We start from the raw sequence: 25,169 nt of genomic DNA, 5'->3' as shown, positions 1-25,169 counted from the left end.
GGGCGCGGAAAGAGATTTAGGTGGGCGGATGAGGTTAAGAAGTTCGCAGGGGTCAAGTGGATGCAGCTAGCACAGGACTGGGTTAGAGGAATATGGGGGAGGCCTTCACCCTACAGTTGGTATAATCCAGCTGACGATGATGATGGTGACTACAAATGTAAAGATGTTCTCACTGCCTCTCCATTCTGTTTGGCACACTCAATTATTACCATACGCTAGTATTTCAGAAAAAGGGGTCTGTAGACCCCGGGGGGTTCGCAAAGTGATCTTCAGGGTCTGCAAAACCCATGCGCCTACACACACACACACACATGCGTGCACATGCACGCATAAAAAGAATCATCGCGCGATAGGTCTGGCCTAGCGAGGCACCGTTTTGCAGGGTTAAAAGCATTAAAGTTCAAGGACCACGTTAGTTTCTAAAGGCGAAAGAAATGCAAGAGGAGTGCAGAAATATAAAGCATGAAAGAGGGACAAAGAGAGCAAGAGCGTCTCCAGCATTTGTTGATGCCAGCATCAGTGAAACTCGAGCTCTGGCTGCACTGCTGGATAGGGCTGTAATGCAAAGCGTCTTAAATGTCCGACAAGCAAGCGGCACAGTGTGGAGAGGAGTCGAATCCCTTCTAGCAGCATGCATGCGGCCCCAACACATCATCTCTTCCCCACTTCCTCTCCAGGCCATGGTGCACCGGCTTATCTAGTGCACATTTAGTAGCGGCCAATTTAGCCTCGACTTAATCCGAATTCCCAGTTGTCCACAAAGGGGTCCCAGACACATGCATAGCTGAGAATCGCTGCTATATGTGAATGCATGGCAGCGAAGTTTATAAGCCACCAAAATTTTAAAATTCGCTTTCCTAATGATAGTGTATCCCCAATCTACAAAAGATCAATGGAAGCTCCAAAATGTAAACCACCAAAATATAAATGTTTTAATAAGGTTGCACATTTATCAGCTTTCAAAGCTACTAGGTCACTAGACCCTTGAACAAGTCAGCGATGTTGGGAATCCCTGTAGGTGGGGTGTCTGGCTGGCATGATCGATCGGCCTTTTTGACCAGCGGATGCTGTTGGAGTGTCTCGTAGATCCTCTGTATCACCGGGAAGGGAGTCACGTCAAGACAAAAGTGGTACACATTGCAAACTTGCGGAACAAGGCAGGCATCCGCAAGGGTCACTTCATCTCCAAAGCAGTACTTTCCTGCTGTCTCAGCGAGAATAGCTTCCAGGGCTGCAAATTCAGAGTAACAGGAAGAAAGGGGTGTGAAGGGAAAGCAAATGCAGAAGCTCTGAAGTCAGTATCAATCCTTCACTCTTACACTTGTCCTTAAGATAGCCCAGAAAATCCAAGTGCACACACCATAAACAGTTCATTAGATACTATGCCATCCTCTCTTGCCCAGTTTTCTATAATGAAAAAGAGAGCTAAACTACCTCTGAGTTTCTGAATGTCCTGCTGAAAAAAACACCAAAGAAAACGAAAGTCAAAATAGTAATGCACACGAAACAGAAGAGATTAGTAACAGCACACTGCCTTTCAATTGACAAGTCCCAAAAGTGTTCGCAGCTCCCTTATTCACTAGTATATAGGCTGACAGTTTCTTTTTCCTTTAGAATAGCACTTTCCAAACTTTGGGATTAACAAACATATGGTATTTGAATAATACTGAAAAAACAATACAAAAACTGTTGGTATGGTTAAGTACAGTACAATACAGTATGTGGGGCATTAAGGGGGACGTGGCTTTCAGCCAAAAAAAAAAAAAGCTTTTTTTCTGTTCTTACAAAATTATTTCAACTTATTAAAAACTGGGCTAAACGCACTGGCTTACAGTTCTACACTTTTATGTCTTGCGCCCTGGTCACAGAGTATGTGACAATATGGACTACTTGCATAAAATTGCATCGCAATACATGAAGAAAATTCTTTCCTAAGCTACATTTCTTCCTTCATTTCTTGCGAAAAGGTTTCAAAGGTGAGAAAACATGGCTCAAAGTCAGTCAGCACATACTACCGATTATAAGTTGATCTTTTTTTAAAGAAACTAACCTTCCGAATTTTGACCGTCGACTTTTTGCTCGAAGTCAACCTATGCGGGGAGTTGTAAATTCGACTTATATGTGATGTCAAAAGTAGCTTCAGCCAAGCTGCGGGTAATATCCAGCACAATCCCTCATAATTCTGCAATAGCTCTCAGACAAGGCACAAAAGCGGACTGCTTAAAAAACGGAAAAAGATCTAAAGATATGCCCCAAATTTTTGTTTTCATATGACAGAGAAGCACTGTAGAACCATGCGCATTCCACAACAACTGGCAAATGCCTCAAATCCAATTCAGACTTAAAGCACGTGAACAGTCGCATGTTCTCAGAAAAGTCTTTGCACATTTATTCATGCTTAGTTGCCACTTCTGCATTTTACTTCTCTGGTATAGGATAGTGCGTTCAACAGATGTCGTAGCAAGGATACAGCTTGGCTTTCAAGCAGCTAATGATCCTCTACGCAGAATCGGAAAACAGCATCGCGGAACAGCGGAAGTTTGGCCAGTCGAAAAAGTATGCGGCGAATCAGAGAAAGCAAAAAAGCAAGATCTTTGCATTCGTTGCTGTGCTCCATTCTTTTCATGGACCGAAGTCCCGACAATACCCTGCAGCTGAAGATGCGGTTCGAGGTTGGGTTCACGACCAAGAGCCTGAATGTGAGCTAGAGTGACATTAAAGCGAAGGCACAAGCCGTCATAGGGGAGATGTGCATCCCACACATGGACTCGAAAGTGTTTAAGAAAGAGGCAACAAATTTTAAGAGTCGGAACAACCTGAGCCTGAGAAAACATACGACTATATGGCAAAAGTTGCCCAGAGCATATGAACAGTAACAGAGCCCATTTGCGAAACACTTTTTTCTGTCAACAATGCTTGGTACAGACTGTCAACCGGCATGGTCTCTGGGGCATTTTTTATGTGCAGAATCTCATCACTGTTTCCAAAGGCCAGCAGCAACAGTGCCCCAGATGACCATGACTGCATCCTTGTTGAGAGCAACAACGACGAGTCCTAAGAGGCGTTTTGTGCATGAATGAATGTCTTTGAATGACTAGGTCTTCCGAAAAGATGTTTGGCGAGCTATAGCCACAGCACAGTTTAGTGTCCACCTATATTCAAGATCAAACTTTCTTCTACTAAAGAGATTTTGAAGTTTAGGGTGGCGGCTTGCGATCAGTAATATACAGTAAACTTGCCTTGTATTTGTACAGCATGCAACACGCCAAGACCCATCTTAGGTTTCTTCCCACAAGACAGAAATTTTCAGTTTCGAATTTTGGCGATAAAGTTGCCATAGACATGTCTAGACTAAGAAAAACATTTGAGATAGGGATATTACAACAAATTTAAGAACCAAAGAATGCCTTGACCTGCAGCATGGTTGTAGGAGTGAAGCAAAACAAATATAAAAGAATCATGAAGAAAACTGCTGCATAAGGTGATCTTCTAGTCGGAAAACTGGAGTAGAGAAAAGTGATGACTGTTTGAGCATTTTCCCAATACGCAGAGAAAGGCATATAAACTTTTTTGGAGTACTTACCAGTGAATTTCAGCAATAAAACTTTGAGACAATATAAACAGCGAGTCATACAGTCGGATACAATGCATCCATGGTTGTGATATTTACCATGGGAACAGTTTTTACATCGGTACTTACACAGGAGGTCATGTGACTGAGTGGCACAAACCACAAGAAAGTGATCGATTGCCACCCAAAAACAAATGGGCTCACCGAACAGTTGGACAAGACAGTCGAGGTCTAATTAATGACTATAGTGATATAAAAGATCTCTTAAACACGTTCTCTCCATTCGTCATCTGTTTACAAAAAACAAACCTAGGACCTGAATATAAAAACATTCTAAAAAATTATAAAGTCTTTCGGTGTGACCGGGAGCAGTCTGGTAGATTATCAGGAGGTGTCGCTATTGTTATCCAGAGTGGTGTTGCAACCAGACAAATCAAGCTCAAAACTAAATACGAAGCCGTAGCTGTTACCACTTTGCTTTTTAAAACGATAACGATATGCTGCTATATCTTCAACCTCATTCACCGGTAAACCTCCATGACTTAGAGGAGCTTTTAGACCAGCTGCCAGAGCCTTATCTGGTAGTTGGTGATTTTAATGCCCATTCATCTTTTTTGGGCAGTGAATTAACAGATACTAGAGGCCGCATATTAGAAGATTTTATATTATGTAACAACATATGTTTGCTGAACACCGGAAAGCAAACATACTGCTCACCAAGGTCTGGAAAAATGAGCTGTTTAGATCTATCCCTCTGCTCGCCATCAATTTTTAATTATTTTAAATGGGACGTGATAGACAACCCGTATGGAAGTGATCATCTACCTGTTGTTATTGAGCTTTTATCTTCTCCATCAATCATCCCTTCTAAACCACGTCGCTGGAAGCTCCACCTAGCCGACTGGTCATTGTTCAAATCAGAAGCCAATCTAGAAAACATTTTTTCAGACAGCCTCAGTGTAGATGAATTAAATTAGCTTTTCACGACCCGTATCCTTGCTGCTGCTCACCTTGCTATCCCGCAGTCCTCGGGCAAAATACAACCAAATCATAAACTGTGGTACACACAGGAATGTAAGGAAGCAAAAAAAACAACAAAATAAAGCCTGGGGTGTCTTTCGCAGGTACCCAACGCACGAGAACCTAATGAACTTTAAGAAAGCAAGAGCAAAAGCAAGATATATTCGTCGCAGCGCAGAGAAAACATCTTGGAAAAACTATGCTTCATCTATAAACAGTTCCATCACATCCAAAAAGGTATGGGAACAAGTTCGCAAACTAGATGGTACCTACTCCCCCTACACAGTCCCTCTCCTAACCCCTCCAGGTGTGCAAACTAGCTTGCAGGAGCAGGCAGATATACTCGGTGAGCATTTCTGCAGAGTGTCTAGCTCTAACCACTACACAGAATCATTCTTAAGATATAAAATCACAGCTGAAAAACAGAAACTCCCAACTAGCGGTGGCAGCAACGAACTGATTAACAGTTTAATCACAATACAAGAAATTCATAGAGTTCTATCTACTGGCAAAAAGACTGCCCCAGGCCCCGACGAGATACATTATGAAATGTTGTCCCACCTCTCTGAGCCATCTGTAGAAGCCCTTCTAAAGTTTTTCAACAAGATATGGGTAGTAGGACAGATACCGGAGGTGTGGAAAAAAGCTCTTGTTGTACCATTTTTGAAGCATGGCAAACCACCAACTTCGGCCAGCAGTTATAGGCCAATATCATTAACTAGCTGTCTGGCAAAATCATTTGAGAGTATCCTTAATATTAGATTAATGTTTATCCTAGAATCCCAAGAGCTTCTCGATATTCATCAGTGTGGTTTTAAGAAGGCATGTTGTACAACTGACCATCTTGTCCGTCTGGAAAATACCATCAGAGAAGCATTCATACACAGACAGCACTGTCTAGCGGCCTTCTTCGATCTTGAAAAGGAATACGACACAACATGGAGGTTCGGAATATTGCGTGACCTTGCAGACTTGGGCATCCATGGGAGAATGCTAAACATCTTGCGTGATTTCCTCTCTAACCGCTCATTTAATGTTCGTCTAGGCACAACTATGTCAAAAACATTTATCCAGGAGAATGGCGTACCACAGGGATGTATTTTAAGTACTACATTGTTTGTTGTAAAAATGAATAGTATAAGTAAAGCAATCCCAGAGTCTGTTATGTATTCACTCTACGTTGATGATTTGCAAATTGCCTGTACATCATCCAACATATCATCCTGTGAGAGGAAAATACAGATAACATTGAATAAGTTAGCTACATGGGCAGACAGGAATGGGTTTAAATTCTCCCCTCAAAAAACAGTAGCTGTTCTTTTTTCACTGAAGAGAGGCCTACAGACAGATCCAACTTTATACCTAAATGAAGCTGAACTGCCAGTAAAAAATAAACACAAATTTTTAGGTATAACTTTTGATAAAAAATTAACATTCCTGCCTCACATAACTAACCTTAAGAAGAAAGCTTCTAAGTCCCTCAACATACTCAAAGCTCTCTAAGAAGCACTGGGGATCCGATCGAACATGCCTTTTGCACATTTACCGCTATCTTGTACGCTCCAGTTTAGATTACGGTTGTATTGTGTATGGCTCCGCGAGGTCATCATATCTAAAGCGATTAGACCCAATACATAACCTCGGCTTACGTCTTTCTAGTGGTGCATACAGAACATCCTCCATTAAAAGCATCTATATAGAAACAAATGAACCACCCCTTGCCGACAGGAGGAGCATGCTTACATGTGAATACATACTCAGGATAAGATCTTTACCAAAACATTTCTGTTTCCCCTTAGTTACAAAGTGCCCTTCCAGAACACTGTTCATAAACAAACCCCATGCTATCAGGCCTTTACTACTCCGCTTTGAAGAAATATGCCAAGATTTAGGAATACTGGATGCACTTCCAACTGTAGCCCAGAGACAGTATCCATTTCCGCCCTGGTACAGCCTTCCCTCTACATGTGACCTCACACTGACAGCCTTCCGACAAAATCAAACAGCACACGAACACATATTACAGGAATACTTAGCACTACGAGAGAAATATATGAACTTCACAGAATTTTTCACAGATGGATCAAAAACAGCAAATTATGTTGGATGTGCTGTCGTGCAAGGCAACAGAGAAAAAGTTGTAAGGCTACCTAACAGTGCCTCAATATTTACTGCAGAATGTTATGCTGTCTATGTAGCTGTAAATAAAATTATGCAACAGAACTGTGAAAAGAGCATAATCTATACCGATTCTTTAAGTGTGCTTACGGCATTACATTCCAAAAATGCAGTCGAGCCTATAGTAGGGAACATCATTCACGGCATAGAAAAAATCACAACGCAAGGCCAAACCATAATCTTTTGCTGGGTTTCTAGCCATGTTGGGATAGATGGTAACGAAGTAGCCGACTCATGTGCTGCACAAGCTCGAACTAAGAAAATAAAGAAAATACCAATTCCCTACAAGGATTGTATTAAGTTAGTAAAAAGAAGCCTGATAGATAAATGGCAGAAAAAATGGAATAACGAAGAGCAAAATAAACTACACACAGTAAAACCCATAGTAGGAGAATGGAAATCATGTACACAGAACAAACGCTTCAGTGAGGTGATTTTGTGCCGTCTTCGAATCGGACATACACACTTGACACACAATTTCTTACTGAGAAAAGAGCAAAAACCATTATGCAAAGAATGTGGAGGTGAGCTCACCGTGAACCACATTTTGATCTCGTGCACAGAACTTGAACAGTTAAGGAAAAAATATTTTACTCCATTCTATAATGAACGCATCCCATTCCACCCCTGTTTACTATTAGGAGACAACCCGCTTGTTGAAATTTCATCTGTTTTTAGTTTTCTTAAAGAGTTAGGGATTCTAAATCAGCTGTAATTTTCTAAACTTTTCATTTTCACTCATAAAGAAGCTCAGCAACCTAGTGTTTGGCGCATGATGGCCATAGTAGCCTATGTGCCAAAAAACCCAACCCAACCCAACCCAATCGCTGTCACGATTTAAATGTATGTTAATGAGGACCATTGGAATTGCGACGTGATATTCCCTGATGTCACCTTCACATGCTGCAAGAACATTTTACTCCCTTTCACTTAGTCCACAGTAGCAAAGCCACGAAAATGTTCGACCTGTGTTAAGTCCGCAGTCATAAGTGCTGACCAATCCGTACATCACACCGAGGCCGCTTGCCAACTTGCTCAGCTGTGTACCAGGCACCAGCAAAAAAATGATGCTCACCGATATAACCTTCGCCACAGAGATGCGAGTTACGAGCGCAGAAAACCAGTTTAGATATTGAGCACAATCATTATGAGAAGGTGCTCTGAAAATCTACTTCACTCATACTTTGGACCATCTGAAGTGCTCCACCAACTCAGCACGTAAACTATGATGTTGATCCCCAAGAACATGTTCACTCCTCTGAGTAGCTGAGGTCAGAAGTTGCGCATGTTTCCTGTATGAAGCCTTACCATGCCTGTTAGCCACTCACTCATGCCTGCATTTTTCACAGAGGGGGAGCAATGCCACTTCCCTACTCATTCTTGTGGTGCTATCACGTGGCTGGACTGCATTACCTGATGTTTTCGCTGGCCTCAGTAATGCTAGCAGCCAGTAGCTTTCGTCTTCTTTCTAGTTACCTGCTTGTACATCCAGGATGTCTCAGTGAAGCTTCATGGCTGCTTCTACAGCATGTCAGTGACAACAAAAAGCAATGAAAGAGCACTCAACAAGGGTTGAAAGGGAGCCTCAGTTTGCAAGCCGAGGCAGCGTGACACTATTTTTTCATTTTCTTAACCATAGGGCACACCTTTGTTAGGTCTCTATGTTCTTTCCCTCTATGAAAGCATGTGCATGTTTTTGCACTTTCTTTTATAAATGCTAGGTTTTGTGAATAAGCCCTTAGACATCCATTTATTTTCCTTGTGCGCAGGCAAACTAAAAGCCTGTATTAGTGCATAAAAGCTCCGTGCCCCTTCCTTTTCAAGATAGCTCCTCAAAAAACTCCGATAAGGCCGTTATGAAGGTAAGTACAGAGCCCAGCTATGCCGTCAGCACATCGACCATGGCCTTGTGGTAAAAAAGAAGCTTTATTTAGCACTCCTACCCGATCAAAAAAATTTAATGCGAACCCATGAGTTAAGAGAGACCTTGGGCAAGCAATCCCATGCACCTGTATAATGTTGCCTGGTAGGATACTGGCGATACTATGGAATTAGGGCACTTCCATAGGCACAAAGTGTAGACTTTGCACTCAATGCCTAGGCATGCTGTCAGACATTATCAATTTCTCATGGCACAGCCATAGTAAAGCAATGTGCTAGACACCCTAACCAAACGCTGACAGCCTGGACCTTCTACTGGTTGATGTATCCAACACTGCAATCTTATTGCCTTCCTCCTGCTCTCGAGTATTCTAGGAGAGAGTAAATAAGCATTGGTTTCTCTTATATCTACTAATCCTTCCTTGCACTTCCATCTGCTGTAAGCCGAGGTCTCCGACTAATTATTGCTGGGTAACGCGATAAACTGCATTTCAGCCCTAAACAAAAATGAACCTGACATTGCCTTGCAAAATGAAGTTGAACCACAGCAGGTATGCTGTCCGAATAACCCACTGCTTTCTTTTACATCTCATAAGCAAGCAGTGTTTGCTAGTGATGCTTGCTCACTGAAAGCCATATTACAGTAAAAGCTCGTTAATTATAACTTTAACGAGACTGGAAAAAGTTCTAATTATCCAATGTTAGAATTATCGAAAGGCCTCAAAAAACGTGACAAGAGCTATTTGCATTACTGTATTCATTCGCATAATGAGCTCAAATGCATAATGAACTCAACCCCCACTTTTGCTGCCAAGAATTTGAGAAAAAAAAGGGTTAGTCATTGGCGCATCCCTCCGCTTCTCGCCGTGGCCATCACAACCCACAGCTCATTTCTTGGTAGCAGCGCACCAAGATGCCGCGCAGCGATTGGGGAAGGGGGTAAACTTAGCAGAGTGCCAGTGACCTTCACTAAAGCTTTAACCTTGACTCCTCGCCAGCACTCATCCTTTACGGTACAACGTGGTAGCGGGAAAGCCGCTTCACAAGCAGCCTGCATTGTGTATAAGAAGCAGAAGAACCGTGATGAAAGCGCGTAAGAAACCTACCATCCGAAATGCCGTACAATTGCAATCGGTTAGCTGGCTGATGCGCGGCCAATGAGTGCCGCTGACACGGACGGTGCAGCTAAACTGAAACGTAGTCGACCTATTAAGGTAGTGTGAGTTGAGGCCGTTTGTGCTTCGTCACACTTGTGCCCGCAATTACAAATTAACGAGGGCAGAGTTAACGAGCACTAAGTTGCAAGTCTCGGAGGTTACGCAGAACAGACAGCAAGTAGCCGCCACCCCGCCCGCCACAGCCCTACTCCAGTGCAGCTGGCTGCCGTGCCGGCCACGGGTTAAACTTTACCTACCCTCCCATGGTTTTACGCGATTTTGTTTGTCCCCGTTTAGGACACGCGCAGCCTCCTAACTATGCCACCCTATCGCGGGGCGTTTCTTTGGCCATGTGCTGGGCGCCAGGACACCCAGAAGCGGTGCCATGCAGTTCAAATTATCTGTAGCGGAACGATCTCGTGTTCGAATTACCGGGCTTTCTTGTACACAGACCTCTCTGGAACTTTGCTGGACCAAGCAGTGTAGTTCAAATTATCCGAAAATTCAAATTAGCAAGCTTTCACTGTATTCCAACCCTATGGTGACCAAAGCACTAGGCACCTCAGATGCAGGCTTCTGGCCAGTGACTAGGTGTGATCGAACATGCTATGCCCTTTCAGATATGCATTCCTGTAAAAGGCATTGGACACCTTGCAAGACACGGGGCAGCCTGTAATACATACTACAGACAGCACGGCAGCACAGCAAATAAACTTAGCTGCTGCTGCTGCTCCTTCCAGACCTCAATGCATGGTTTCTCCATCCACTCAACTTACATCTGGCATCCATACTAAGTCCTTCAGACAATGCGAAATGGGCTGAAATTATCAGCTGCACAATATGGCTTTTCGAAAAGCATAAAAAATTGCTTATTTGACCACAGCAGTGACTTAATGGCAAAGTATCCACTAACACGCACGAAGGTACTGGGTTCGAACCCTGTTCATGACGGAAACCAACTGATCTTCCTGTTATGGGCACAAACACTCCACAGCCCGGTGGTTGGTTTTATGTGGTGAGATAAGGAGAAATGCTTGACCAAACCAGCTTAAAATGATGGCTACTGACACTGCTTCTACATCTTGCACCGCTAAGTATGCCATCATATCGTAGCATAGATTATGCGTCGGCAATCTGCCATAAGACTCCCCAGAGAAGGCACTAAGATCAATATCTATGCTTGAGCATTTGCACTTAGACTACTGAAACAAGTGAGCATTAGTTGTCAATATACACAAAAAGACACAACTGTTTACAAAAAGAACAGCCTTATCATTTTATTTATGCATTCCTGCAGTCAGAAAAGCGCCACTAAGAAAATAAGCATGTAAAAATATATGAAACATGCAAATAAATGCAAGCAACTGCTCCATAAGTCAAATGCGACAACAAGGACATCCATGGCAGAAATGAAATCGGCTACAGTACTTTCCCAAGCATATACATCGAGCCAATCTTAAACCCAGCAATCCACAGCACACACGTGGCTTAATGCAATAGAATGCTGCCCTTGTAAGAATTTCATGGAGGCAATTAGCCAGACTCATTGCAACAAACAGGCAGACGTACAAAACAGCGCAGAAGCAGAGCCCCAGTTTCTAATGGCAGCAAGACCCCAAATGTTTTTTTTTTCTCAAAAATAACTAAATGCCTAAATACATAAATACCATAAATACATAAATAAAATAAATTAAATGCACTGGTTCTCCATCTTTTCATCCTTAAGGAACCCTAGGTGCTTTCAAAAGGTGATGACAAACCGCACTTTTTTTTTGGCCTCAATGCACCCTCTGTCCTAACGTGCAAAGATTTTGGCCTCTCAAAGAATGCGCCAAATGTAGTTACAACAGAACCCCTTTGTAGTAAATTCACTGGTACCGGCAAAAAATTACCTTTACTATATCAGGGTCTTTACAATATCAGTTGTTGATGATGACATGGCTCCGAAAATGCTGTCTGGGAATTAAATGGCATGCATGAATATGGCATCATCTTCCGCTGTTTCTGCTTTTTAAAAGGCTGCACGTGAGAATGCACACGACACTCAAGTGCAGCAAAAAGCCACGCCTCCAATTCTTTCCACTGTTGCCTCGTGCGTCGCGCTGCACAGTGCTGCAAATGTTCGGCTTTATCTTCCCTACCCTACTTGCTTCACTTGTACTCTTAACTTCTAAACGGGCCGTGCTGCCTTTTTTCCACATTCGTAGCCAACTTTACATTCTTTATTTATTTTCATACATGCTGCATGCTTTCCCTCATAGCTCGAAGGCCTACGTAAAGTTGTCTTCTCAGAGCAGGAATGTCTTGTGGTAAAGCCAATTAGAAATATGCTCATTGGGTTCTTTAGAAAAATTCTCCGACAATCCAAGGTAACGCGCATGCGGCGACATCATTTCATGGTTTTGTATATCGGCGAGGCCAGGCGCACTATACCATAACAAATTTTTATCAACACGACTTTACTATAAGGGAAAAAAGATGAACTGGGACTTCAGATTCACTTTACTATATCCGAGTTTACTACAGTGCGGTCTTACTGTAATAATGACTGCGTATAGCAAAATTGCATGTATGCTTGGGATAAGCCAATCTGCGAACCCCGACTAATAAAAGATGTCCAAGGCAACAAAGCGTGCACATCAGTGACACAACATAAAGTGTGCATGCAACCAAACTCTGCTGCCAATTACCCTAACGCCCATTCACATCAAGTGAGGTCCAAACCTGTTTTCATGTTTGGACCTTTAAAAAAAAACAGTTGGGGCAACTCACAATAAGACCAGCCCCAATTCTAAACATGGTTGTTTCTTGACATGTATATTCTCGCCTTACCTGTGAAGCCACGAGTGATGCTACGGCGAGCCCATTTCTTCAATGTGACCTTGCCAAGGTGTGGCATAAGATCCATGCTTTGCAATGGCTCGATTCCGGACACAAGCAGTTCCACAACCTCCCGGCACTGCAAAGAAAAGCCCGCGATAAGTTGATTCCGAGCTGAAAATTATCTCAGGGTGCTGCGAAACCCGCTGCTACTATCAATATCAGCCAAGCCACAATGTGGACACTTTGAAGTTGTTCAGCTTACGAGAAGTTCCAGTTGACAGCGGCAGCTCAAAATATAAGGACATGTAGGAGCATATTGCTGCGAGCCATTGTAATATAGTTATTTGCTGCAGCCGATAAACACTGGCAAATGGCCTTACAATTTGGTGTGCTAAAATTTAAGTATAATGCCAAGATTTTTTTTTTTGCTCTTTCTTCGCCTACGCTCAGCATAGCCAAAATGTGACTAGACTTTGTCACTGTCCTTGTAGCATAAGATGCGCGGAAAAAAAATCACAAATGATTGCAGCCAAACGCGACTGCTTCCACATTGTTCCAATTTGTTGTTGTAGTTGCCTTTGGCCAGTTTATCTAGATGTTTCTTTGCAGACTTTAAGTTTTCTCGAGTGCTGCCAAGTGCAGCAGATATTTGTAGTTCGATGGCCACTAAGCACACTTGCTGCAGTCACCACCACTCAGTTGATTAGTTCTTTTGCGAGAACATGTCAGCCCAATAAAGACCATTTCATCACCATGCTAGTCTCTTCGTTTGATGTCGTCGGAGTAGTCACTAACATATGACAATTTGACAAAACAATAAAAGTTATTAACTACAAAACGCCAACTTTGAAACCATTGATATAGTATTATTTGTACCTCTAGACATTTTTTAAAATCAAATTCCACAACCGTACTGTTCAGGCAAACTGGTATATTTTGCGGCCAAAGTAAAAGACTTAACTGATTGATACGTTCCAAACCGCACCATCCCTTCTAGCTCAAATGCCCTATAGTACAAAGCTCATACCAGGCTCCTTTCTAACTGAAAAAGGAATCCTTTATCGTGCAGCTAAAGCATCACCACTAACTCACGTTGGAAAACATATACACTGGCTTCTTGTGAGTGTATAACTCCTTAAAGAGCACTAAGTCTCATTTCTTTGCCAATATTCTGCCAACCATGCTGAACACTAATGACCATAAATTCTAGCGTGTAGTTAACCCTTCCTCTGAAACAGGTTTCGATGATGGTCCCAATTTTTGTAGATGTAGCTAGTGTTGCTAAACTTACCAAAAACCTTGATTATCATGCATCTTCTGCTTTTGATTCCATCAATGCGAATTTTTGAAAAATACTTCTATATATAGTTCCGTCATGTTACCGAAGATTTTTCAGCAATCTCTTGACAAATGTACCTTGCCTACACAATAACTGAGCCTCTGGAAGATTTCTTCATAAGACGGGAAATAGAAACATTGCCAATAATTATCGCCCCATCTCTCTAACTAATATATGCTGTTACTAGAGCATATAATCTTTAAAGAATTGATAGAATTTTTTTTATCACACTCAATCTTTATAATGGCACAACATGATTTCCACAAATCGAATTCATGTGAAACTCAGCTTGAATCTTTCACCAATAAACTGCACTGCAATTTATCCATGCACACCCACCTTGTGTGTACATACAGAGGGGATGTGTGTGTGTCCATCAATCAATATGCAACTCTTTGAAAGAACAATTCCATCCAATTCCAGTCAGTAAAAACTATGTGCTGGCATGGCTCTCTCTGACTATGGAAAGCAGAGGGAAATGTTTCTATAAATTTATTTGTTATTTAATTTGTAACGCCAAACAATAGGAGATGAACACTGTCATCATTCCTTGGTTGAAAGGTAGTTCAGCTCAGTTCAGTTTTATTACCTTAAAGGCCCCTTTTCGTTAGGCATATTACATAAGGGGTAGAAGATAGAATTGACTAGAAAGTAGAACAAAAACAACTACATGCCACAAAATTATTACGCTAGTAATCACCATGCCAGAAATTAAACAAGCGATAAAGGTAGAAATATTTCCCCGCAATTTCCTCACTTTCAGTGACTGCTGGCCTCCTTTCGTATGCATGTCATAACAAGCAAATCTTTTCCTTCTCCTGTTTGCTCAGTGACCATAGTGATAACTGAGTTGCACCAAAAGATGCACTCATTGCTGAGAAGGTTAGTTTTTAAACATTTCCCTACTAGGAGATTCAAGACATTAGGACTTAAAAGGACTCTGCTATCAAAGATGCAAAGTGAACCGCAGTGTAACCTTGCCTCAGAAAAAACAGTGTATGCACAAGAACCGCCTTAAAGCGACCACATTTTGCTTGTAAAAATGGGTAGTAGTGGGAATACCGGCATTTTTTCTTCCCTTAGATGCGACGATCTATCGATAAAGGCCAACTTCACCTTGTCATCGATGTCCACATACTGTGCTCTGGCACACATAAGTGGATATCACTCAATATCCAAACAGCAAGCAGGTTGGTGCAGAAAAAGGCGGAATATGCGAGACCCTGCCTACTCCTGCTCTTCTTTATGGATAGTGTCACGTTACCTTCCACTCAGCCATCATCATTATGGTTTCATATCAACCTGAGACGTCTCCTGGTTCCTACAAGGAACAGTGTAAATGCACTTACTCAAAGAGAGTACATTTTTACATATTATTGAGGCATAAACATGTAATTCAAATTTAAATGAGGATAACAAATTTGACTGAATTAGTCAGAGTCTGAATTACCAACAGCATTTTAAATGCATTTAATACTGATAACATCAAAAATAGTTTGATTTCAAAAGTTACTAGAGTGTTTCGGAGCAAAGGTACCTTAAGCCAAAGAGTTCCAAAACAGTATCTGCTGAATTCCGATTACTCTTGAAATACTAGGCAGAACACCATGCCATCATGTGAAACACTTCCTAACTTCCTATTAGAAAGGATTATGCAAGACCAAAAACTCACTGTAAATAACTAGACTAAAACTATGGCAAGTAAATATGGCAAAATCATAAGTGCAGTGCAATAAGCCAGGGTAGAAAGCATATACAGTATAGCATTTAGGCATAACCTACAGAGCGAGCCTTGCCGTAAGCAACACTCCTAGGACTTCCCTTCCACTGGACTTGTCTACAGCACCCTATTACCTAAACTATAACGCCGTTTCACCAAGCCAGCCTGGCAACGGAAAAAAAACTTAATACACTTTTTAACAGTTCTTTATTATTAAAAATCTCACATCGTTGGCAAATGAGACAAAAGGCTCATTACCTAATAAAAGAGAAACATCGAATGGTGCATAACATCTGATAAACAGGCTATAAAAGGATAATAAATAGCTGAAAATAGGCCACAACAGCGCTTGTGAAGAAGCCGCACCCATTACAGCAAAACCTCGTTTATGCATTGTTTTTTTAAATTGGAGAAAAAACGCATTATCTAGGAAAAAATGTGATTCGCCTAATTTTTAAAAATGCAACTGCTGAATGAGGTACAAAATCATTCAGAATTGAGACTTTCGCTGCATAAAAGTGTAGAGTAGAATTTATAGACAAAGTATGCACTGCTCTTTTTTTAAGGTCTCGTAGAATTCAGCCCGATGCATTGTCCTCAATGGGGAAGAGATTTAGTAACAAATCCAGTTTGTGGAAGGCAATGGCGAGCAGGGGTCGATTCATTGGGCGTTTCCGGATGCTTTGCCCCCTTACGCCGGTTACATGTGGGGAAGCCATCACGGTGGCTTACAGTCGCAGCATTTTTGCTCATGCGTGCATACCCCGGCCTTGGCCCACTCGTATGCAAGCAAAAAGTTATCCGTTGCTTTACGCTTATGCCCATAAGGCACCGAAAACAAAGCCGCCGTGCTTCTCCTCATGAAGTCATGTCTCTATGGGAATGGGCTCCTCGTATGCTGGCTTGTTGGCTTCCTTTTATGCTTCGGCCCTTCGCACCTAGGTACTGCAGGAAAGCAACTGTGACGGGTGATCGCCACTGGTCAGTGTTTCATGTCGTGAGTGCTCGTTAGCACATGTCCGGTTGATCGCAAAACGCATTATATGACCGCAATATGTCAAAATTTTGAACGTAGTAACTGGGAAATCATGTTATCCGGGAACATATTAACCGGTTCAAAATCGTGTAACTCTACTGGAGATACTTTACTGTCCGCCATTTTGAGCATATGGACCGGAAACGTATCAACGAGGTTCTACTGTATATACATATGAGCAAGAGCAACTGATTTTATTCAGGCTTGCATAGAAAGAGACCCCCAGAGTTGCTAGCCTTCCAGATAGCTCGGGTGAGTACAGCCCACTTTACCTTAGCTCCAGCTCTCAGCTTTTCCTTTCCAAATGCTCACTGTCATGTCTTGTTGCCCCTCATGCACTGAAACACTTTCTTGATGTTCAGTCAGCAGCACATACCATCATGCCGCATCTTTTTTTTTTTTAAGGCAAAAGCCTTTTAATGGCTCATGCTGTCGTGGACAAAATGTGTCCCGCTTTTGAGGCGCTCTTATTGGCAGAGGCGGGATGATGTTACAGCAGTCTCGACCAATCACCAAGCACCACAACAGTTTGCGCGAATGTGTGCCTTATATATTAATAATTGGTGACTAATTCAGGAATTCATTATTAACTAATAATAAATAATGGACTGATTTAGTAACTAAATAATTACATTCTTAATTACTAACTGGTTAATTAATTATTAATTCATTCATTCATTCATTCATGCTAGTAACTTAGCAGAATGTGGCACTCAGGCTTTCTCCTTTCACTACTTTAGTCACTAAAGTCCCTCGTAATGTTTTTTTGCTTCTCTTTCGAATGAGGACATGGCTGTGACAATAGTAAGAAAACCTGTGTGGTCATTCTAAGGCACTCTTTCAAAGTAACCAAACACTTACCACTTGGAGACATGCTTGTGTGAGCAAGCATGTTTAGTACAATGTGTGACTACAATGTCAGGGAGGTTATCTGGCACTGCAAGAATAAAACGTCATAGCATTTATTCGAATTGAATATATGAGCATTCTTAACTGTTAATAAAAACATAAAATCATTACATGCATTACAACTAAGTCGACAGCACTGAAATGCTCAATCTTAAATTTGTGCAGCGGAGTAGCCGACACTAACTCCAGACATAAACCTCACCTGTATGTGTACTTGAAAAAAAAAAACTACTTAGAATATCTATGCTAGATGCAAATTAGGTGAACTAAAACTTCTGTTTATTCGGGGATTAGTTTCTAGACTATACTTTCAAGTTTAAGCAGGCTTCAAAGATCTGTGGAGTAAGTTTGGAAGCCATACACAGCTACAAAGTGATTTAGTTTAGTTTAATTTTAGCCCTAACTATACTGGCTTCAACTACCAAATGCCAGATACCAAGAACCGGATAAACATCAGTGACATCAGCAGATGTGGGTTCTAACTTCCTGTAAACCACCACCTGCAAGGACTCGACAAACAAATATTGGCAAAATTGGCAAATGCGACCTCCAAAAATAGCACACTAGAAGTACTGGATCACAAGACAGTCTAACACTGCTAGATGAGCTCAAGTTATTCTCTCTCACAACAGGAAAAAGAGCGCATCCTAGAGTGCTCCACTGAACCATCGGCGCATGTAGCCTGTTTTTAACAGTCATCTACGTCAATTCAACAGATGAGCCATTGTTTTTAAAGTTTTGTTTTGCTAAAGCAGAGCACACAGTTGAAAAAAAAAAAAGAAAAATCCATCATGGCCTTCTAAGGTGACGCTACATCAAAAGAGGCACACCTGTTCATGCTGCGAGCTCCCCTATCACTACAGAGAATTATGCTGATATGTGGCATGGAAGGCAATATAAATAAAATGGCTGCTTGGAAAGCCCATAGTGCATTGCTGTTTGTTGCAGAATTAGAAGCCAGTGCATAACTTTTCACTGTTCTGCTCTAATTAACAGCATTGAGTCACTAACTGAAGCAAGAGATGCCCAAACAGGTGATCTTAACTTGTGATTCACTTACACTGGGCCAGGAAGAGAAAAGTTACATACCACAAGCACCTCCAAGAGTAAGAAAAGGGTAGTGCTGAATGGCACGTTTGGTTCAGTGCTTTACTTTTGCTCTCTAATCTGGGTGCTGAAAATCGAAGGCTACCGATTTTCTGCCACAATGCAGTAGTTTCAACATCTCATTTATGGTAGAATGAAGTACCAGCTAGCGAGGAAAACAATTCTGAAATACTGCAACTGCAATGAAAGGAAATAAAAAATTAAATGTCACACAACAGGAGCGGCACATACCGACTGGCTGATGGGCTTTCCATCGACAAGCAAGACAGGAACCTGGCCCATAGGGTTGAGCGCCTTGAACTCGTCGGTTTGCTGAAAAATTCAAGTGGGTGTGAATAATATATATTTCGCTCAATAACTCACAGTTCCCAAGCCTGCAGCCAAGATATCACGAAAGGTGATACAAATTTACATATGACTGCATCAGCCTTTATTGGAGGCTGCTTTTAAAGACTCCAAAGGCTGCCATTGTAAATAACCCATTAAACCAGCTTTGTGGGTGGAGGATAAGGGATGGATGATAAAAATTACAATGCAGCAATCAAATGCTCCCTTTAAACGCCACTGAAAAAGCAAAATAATTTCCCTTGAATGCAATAGCAGATTCATTTGTACAACATTCAACATGAGCATAGAACACTATAGCTTGCCTGCCAGTGTATACATACGATAGTGTGTACGGCAGGCAATATAATTTTACAAGATATAAGTGCTCAGCACCAAATTTATTGTAGTGTGGGCTCACTAACCAACCTTTTGATGTTAATATCGGTTGACAGAAAATATGCAAGTACCCCTTTATATTACACACCAGCTTTTGAAGCGACTGAATTACCACCACGGCGTTCGAACACTAAATGCATTTTAGTATTTTATATTCTCAACTTGTATTCCTACAACGTCGCTGGATATATTTCCATGCTTGCTTAAATACACATAATCATTGGTCACTTCAAATGAGTTACCTCCCCGCTTGTCAGATATGTGGTTCCATGTTTTGATTTTGCAACATTACCAGTCGTCAACTTGATAAGCCCATATTGAAGTGAACCATGCCCCAACTTCCCTGCTAGACATACAGTTTGCTACAGTCCTCACCACACTTGTTTGCATTCCTTGTGGTGTTTTCCAGTCTGGTATATCTTACTAATGCAGTTGCACAATCATGAAAATATCTAACATGCGCTCTCTAAGCAAATGCGGTCGACAAACTAAGATCTTCACAACTATTCTTGCTAAGTGCATGCCAAGACTAACAGGCCCACATTCTATTTTGGGCCATTGCTCTTTGCAATAACCTTGTAGGAGTGCCCTAAGAACTAAGATAACAACTGAGGTGCAGATAATGATGCCGCAGCAGCTGGTAGAAGGCCACACAAGAAATAAGTGTCTCAATTATCATGCACCCAACGCACTCTACGTTAGTACACTAAAATTCATATTGTGTGGCACTGCATGCACACCATTCACTGGAACTATCATTCTCCAAATAGATTATTCTATACCTGATATGCATAGTTTAGCAATTACCAATATTAATTCACATGTGCATATTGCACGGGAACACATATAAAAGGTAGTACAGCTTAGTCAAATGTGATGAACGGTTAAGAGCAGTTGCGACATAATTAACTACTTTTGCAGTTGCTTATATAACTTGCTCATTTCTTCCTGAACATGTGTTGGTGAAGATGCATGAAGAAGCACATGCATACCTGCTCGCCATCCTTAGGCTTCAAGTCCACTGCCCGGTACTCATATGAAATCTTCTTGACCTCCAAAACTGCAAAAACAATGGGGAGAGAACCACTGTTAATTAGAACTACATGCGCTAACACACTCCACAGGCTTGTGGTCACTTATAATAAAAGCCTTTTAAATACAGAAGTTCCAGCAGACTGGAAGGTTGCAAAATAGGTACCTATTCACAAATCAGGGGAGAAATTATGTGTATTGAACAATAGGCCCGTTTCACCTCTACGTACTTCCAGTAAAGTCTCAGAACATTTTCAAGCATGAGCGTTCCTTTTTAGAGAGCAGCAACTTCTTTTTAACATGGATTTCAGCATTAAGTTTCAATAGCAACGCAACTAATTCATATAACCAAGAAGTTTGCTTTTCTGGATGAGGGTGGACAAAGAGATGTCATATTCCTAGACTTTGTAAAGGCCTTTGACTGCATTTTGCATTGTAAACTGATGTTAGAACTCAGACTTCTACTGCAAAATCAGCGCCTTATTTAATGGCTTGAATCCTATCTATCTGGACGGCACAGATACGTCCAGATTCGCGGTTGCGATCCTCTGCTAGCTCCAGTACTTTCGGGAATTCCCCACGGCTCCATGCTGCCTCTAGTGCTATTTTTTATTTATTTAAATGGCTTGACCTTTAATTCCCCAGTGCACTACCACTTCGCAGACAACTGTGTAGTATATTTGCCTATTCAAAAGGCTGAAGACCACTGCATACTGAGCGACTACCTGTCGGATGTCTTTAAATAGCTCAAAGTGTTCTAAATTGACAATAACACGCGAGAAATGCTGTTTTGAATACGCATACAAAATTAATGATTTAGCTATTAACCCCGTAACTGAATATAAATACCTAGGGATAATTTTAAACAGTACCCTAACTTGGAATTCGCCTGTTGGACACAGCTGTTTCAAGGCCATCCAATAGGCTTTGGCTGTTAAGAAACCGTCTCAAGCATTGTACAAACCTCTCACTCGATCAAACACTTTCGATCCTCATATTGAACTGGATCTGCACTGAGTTGAATGCAGATCGAGCTCAATGTGGATCGAAAGTGAGTACACGAATGTCGTTTGGGACCCGCACACACAAGTAGACATAACTGTATCGAAGGCCCATTGAAAAGAGAGCACTGCGATTTATTTTCACCGCAATAGAAGGCATACATATGTTTCCATCACCAATTTAGTCATTCGAGCAGACCTCCAGATGCTTGAATAACGCCGAAAGTTCCGTCGCTTAAAAATGTTGCATAGCATCTACATAATCAAACAAAAATTGAACTTTCACGATTACATGCAGTAAAACCACATCACGCCCGACACAAAACAAACCCAATAACGGTAAAATCGTCGTGCCTCAGTGCCGAACAAAGCCTTGTTTACCAGTTTTCGTTCCTTTTGCGACAGTCACTTTTCTACCAAAACGGTCGCACAACCCATTATTGCTGGTTCTGCAATTACGTCTTTCTACCTGTTACATCATCCCAGCTTTCAACGATGTATATGCCTGTACCGCTCTTGCCTTGGCCACCAAAGACGTCTGGCAGAATTGAATAAATTAATAAAACAGATTTCTTATATATGAATGCACATTGCGCATTGATGATTTAACTTTGGCGCCTAATGCAAGCCCCGCCTCGATCTGCGCGGCACAAGTTTCGTTTCATGTTCGTTTCGTTAACCACATATTTTCACCCACCCAAACGCTGTACTAAATACGCGGCTTAGCAACGCAAAGACTTTCGAGGCCAATGCGGCAGCCGTTTTTAATGCTCGCCACTGCCCCAACCAACGCAAAAACGCTCACCTATGCGAACACGCCAGGCACAGGGGCTGAGGAAGTTGGACAAGAGAACCGGCTGCGAATAAAGTCCGTCACCAATCGTCGATCACATGGCTACTGCAACATGACCAAAGTATCGACAGGTCCAAGTTCGTAACTTACCGACTTACCTTCGAAATGCTGAAATTTAAAAACGCAACTGTTTTCGCAGAAAGAGAAAGTTCTGATCGGCCCCACACACAGCCACCGTGCCCAACGTCAATGTCCACAGACTAAAGAGAACTGTTGGCTTGTTCCCACTCGCTTTGCATTTGTTTTTTATGATGATGATGATGATGTGGCTTTTCTCTTTGAAGCGGGCGGTCAGTTCCTGCGGCAAAATCGACGCGCTAAATTCAAGCAAGGTGCGGAGACATTAGGTAATGCAAAAACAGTACAAAGCGAAAAACGAACAACACAAACACATTGTCCTGTTTTTCGTATTACATGTTTTTAAATTCTGGCAGTTGATGCGAACACCACGGAAATGCATGCGGATCGACTCATGTAGCTTGTGTGTGTGCGGGTGCGTTGAATAACTGCCGGCTCAGAGTGTATGCACTAATTAACTAATTAAATGCTCACGTATCACCAATGAAGGAAGCGCTGTTCAAGCATATATTTATCGGGACAATGGCAATCTCGACCAGTAAAGCGCGAACAATCGCAGCCACGAACACCACTCGGTTTGTAAAACGCGCGCCATCTTCGGTAACATTGGCTGCATCTGTGTCGAGAAGCGCGTGTACGACGATAATGAGAACGTTTATTGACAGCCAAAACGATCGATTTAGACAAGGTGAAGGCTATCACCTCCCTAGCCCGAGAAGATGGCAAAATCAACTGTCCTCTCTCAATTTCGACGAGGCGCTGTTCCTAGAGGTCAGGACCGCCTCCCAGCCCTCCAATGTTGACAAAAACCTGTTGCATTTGCCGATTGCCCCGCCGGGGTGGTCAGTGGTAAGACGCCCGACCACTGTGCCGGAGTACCCGGGTTCGATCCCGATCCTCGGCGGCTGCGTTTCGATGGAGGCGGCGTCCGTGTGCTGTGCGATGTCAGCGCACGTGGTCGAAATTACTCCGCAGCCCTCCACTAAGGCTCCTCTTTCTCTCTTTCCACTTTAACTCCCACCTTCCTCTCTTCGCTTACGGCGCGGTTCAGGTGTCCACAAGTGTGAAAGGTACTGCACCTTTCCCTTCCTGTGAACCAATTATTATTATTATTGGCCGATTGCAGTGGCGGCCCGCAACCTATTCCTATTTCTCCGGTCCTTGTCACATTTGCCGCAGCTTTTGCTGCAGTATTCTTCTTTTTTTTTTTCAGTCTGCTCAGCTCTGCGGCCGCATCGAGCTCCCTGAATTATGCCGACAAAATAACCCCTTTTCTCTATGAACCTGCGTGAAAATTGAAACGCAGGTGGTCGACCCCACCGGGGTGGTGCAGTGGTAAGACGCCCGATTACTGTGCCGGAGTACCCGGGTTCGAACCCGATCTCGGCGGCTGCGTTTCGATGGAGGCGAAACGAAGAGGCGTCCGTGTGCTGTGCGATGTAAGCGCACGTTAAAGATCCCCAGGTGGTCGAAATTACTCCGTCGCCCTCCACTACGGCTCCTCTTTCTCTTTCCACTTTCACTCCCACCTTCCTCCCTTCCCTTACGGTGCGGTTGAGGTGTCCACAGAAAACAAGTGAGACAGTTACCGCGCCTTTTTTCTTCCTATAAATAAATCAGGTGGTCGAAATTAGACCGTAACCCTCCACTACGACTCCCCTTTCTCTCTCTAAACTTTCACTCCCACCTTCCTCCCTTACGGCGCGGTCCAGGTGTCCACAGCGCAAGTAAGACATACTGCGTCTTTCCCTTCCCGTGAACCAATTATTATTGAGAAAGAGAAAGGCGCAACTGACACGTCGTCTGTGACTCCGGCACAGTCGGGCGTCCACCACCCCGGCGGGGCTGTGAACACCTGAACCGAGCCATAAGGAAGGAGAGAAAATTCGGAGTGAAATCGAAAGAGATAGGTGCCGCAGTGGAGGGCTGCGGAGTAATTTCAACCGCCTGAGGATCTTTAACGTCGACTTACATCGCACAGCAAATGGACGCCTCCATTTTGCCATATTTAGGTTTAGATGTCTAACATTTCAGACATACTACTACTGTGCCGGAGTACCCGGCTTCGAACCCAACTGCCGAGGCTGCATTTCGATGGAGGCGAAACTAAGAGGTGTCCGCGTGCTATGCGATTTCAGTGCACGTTAAAGATCCCCAAGTGATCGAAGTTACTCCATAGCCCTCCACCACGGCTTCTCTTTCGCTCTTTCTACTTTCAATCCCATCTTCCTTCCCTGCATGGAGAGGCGTCCCCAGGTGGTCCAAATTACTCCGTAGCCCTCCACTACGACTCCTCTTTCCACTTTCACTCCCGCCTTCCTCCCTTCCATTACGGCGCGGTTGAGGTGTCCACAGAATAAAAGTGAGACAGTTACCGCGCCTTTCCCTTCCTATAAATCAATCAGTTTTTTCCCTGGCACAGTTCAGGCGTCCACCGAAAAAAAGTAACATATACTGCACTTTCCTTTCCTGTAAACCAATTTATTATTATTGTGTAGAGTGCAGTGTATGACGCTTGAGGGTGCTAGGATCGAGGAGGAGAGGCAGCTTACCGCACCCTCGGGACACCCCAGTCAAAAAAAATCAATGGGTCCAATTGGGAAGACCAGTCAGATTGAATTGGTTCTGCCAATCCCAAATGGTTTGTCCAATGGGTACTGTCCAACCCAAATGGTTTCTCCACTCCCAATTGGGAAGCCCGGTTGGTTTCCTCACTCCCAATTGGGACGCCCAGTTGGTTT

The 25,169-nt window shown here is 42.7% G+C and overlaps 1 protein-coding gene across 2 annotated transcripts; it reads right to left on the bottom strand.

Moving 5' to 3' along the window:
- Positions 1-909: 909 nt before the first annotated feature.
- LOC146176558 (putative maleylacetoacetate isomerase 2) lies at positions 910-22,587 on the bottom strand. Of its 2 annotated transcripts, XM_084582830.1 has the most exons (6): positions 22,449-22,587; positions 22,303-22,354; positions 20,457-20,524; positions 18,973-19,053; positions 12,640-12,766; positions 910-1,231 (listed from the first exon to the last, which is right to left on the bottom strand). In XM_084582830.1, the coding sequence occupies exons 4-6, from the start codon at positions 19,021-19,023 to the stop codon at positions 969-971; spliced, it is 441 nt and encodes a 146-aa protein (XP_084438956.1). In that variant the 5' UTR covers positions 19,024-19,053; positions 20,457-20,524; positions 22,303-22,354; positions 22,449-22,587; the 3' UTR covers positions 910-968. The 2 variants fall into 2 exon arrangements, with proteins under 2 accessions (XP_084438956.1, XP_084438957.1); XM_084582831.1 differs by lacking the exons at positions 18,973-19,053; positions 20,457-20,524; positions 22,303-22,354; positions 22,449-22,587 and adding exons at positions 15,234-15,290; positions 17,587-17,662.
- Positions 22,588-25,169: the final 2,582 nt, after the last annotated feature.

This window comes from Amblyomma maculatum, chromosome 10 (genome assembly GCF_055883805.1).
Source record: "Amblyomma maculatum isolate TAMU_Amacu chromosome 10, ASM5588380v1, whole genome shotgun sequence".
Classification (NCBI taxonomy): domain Eukaryota; kingdom Metazoa; phylum Arthropoda; class Arachnida; order Ixodida; family Ixodidae; genus Amblyomma; species Amblyomma maculatum.
This window is presented reverse-complemented; position numbering and strand designations above follow the sequence as displayed.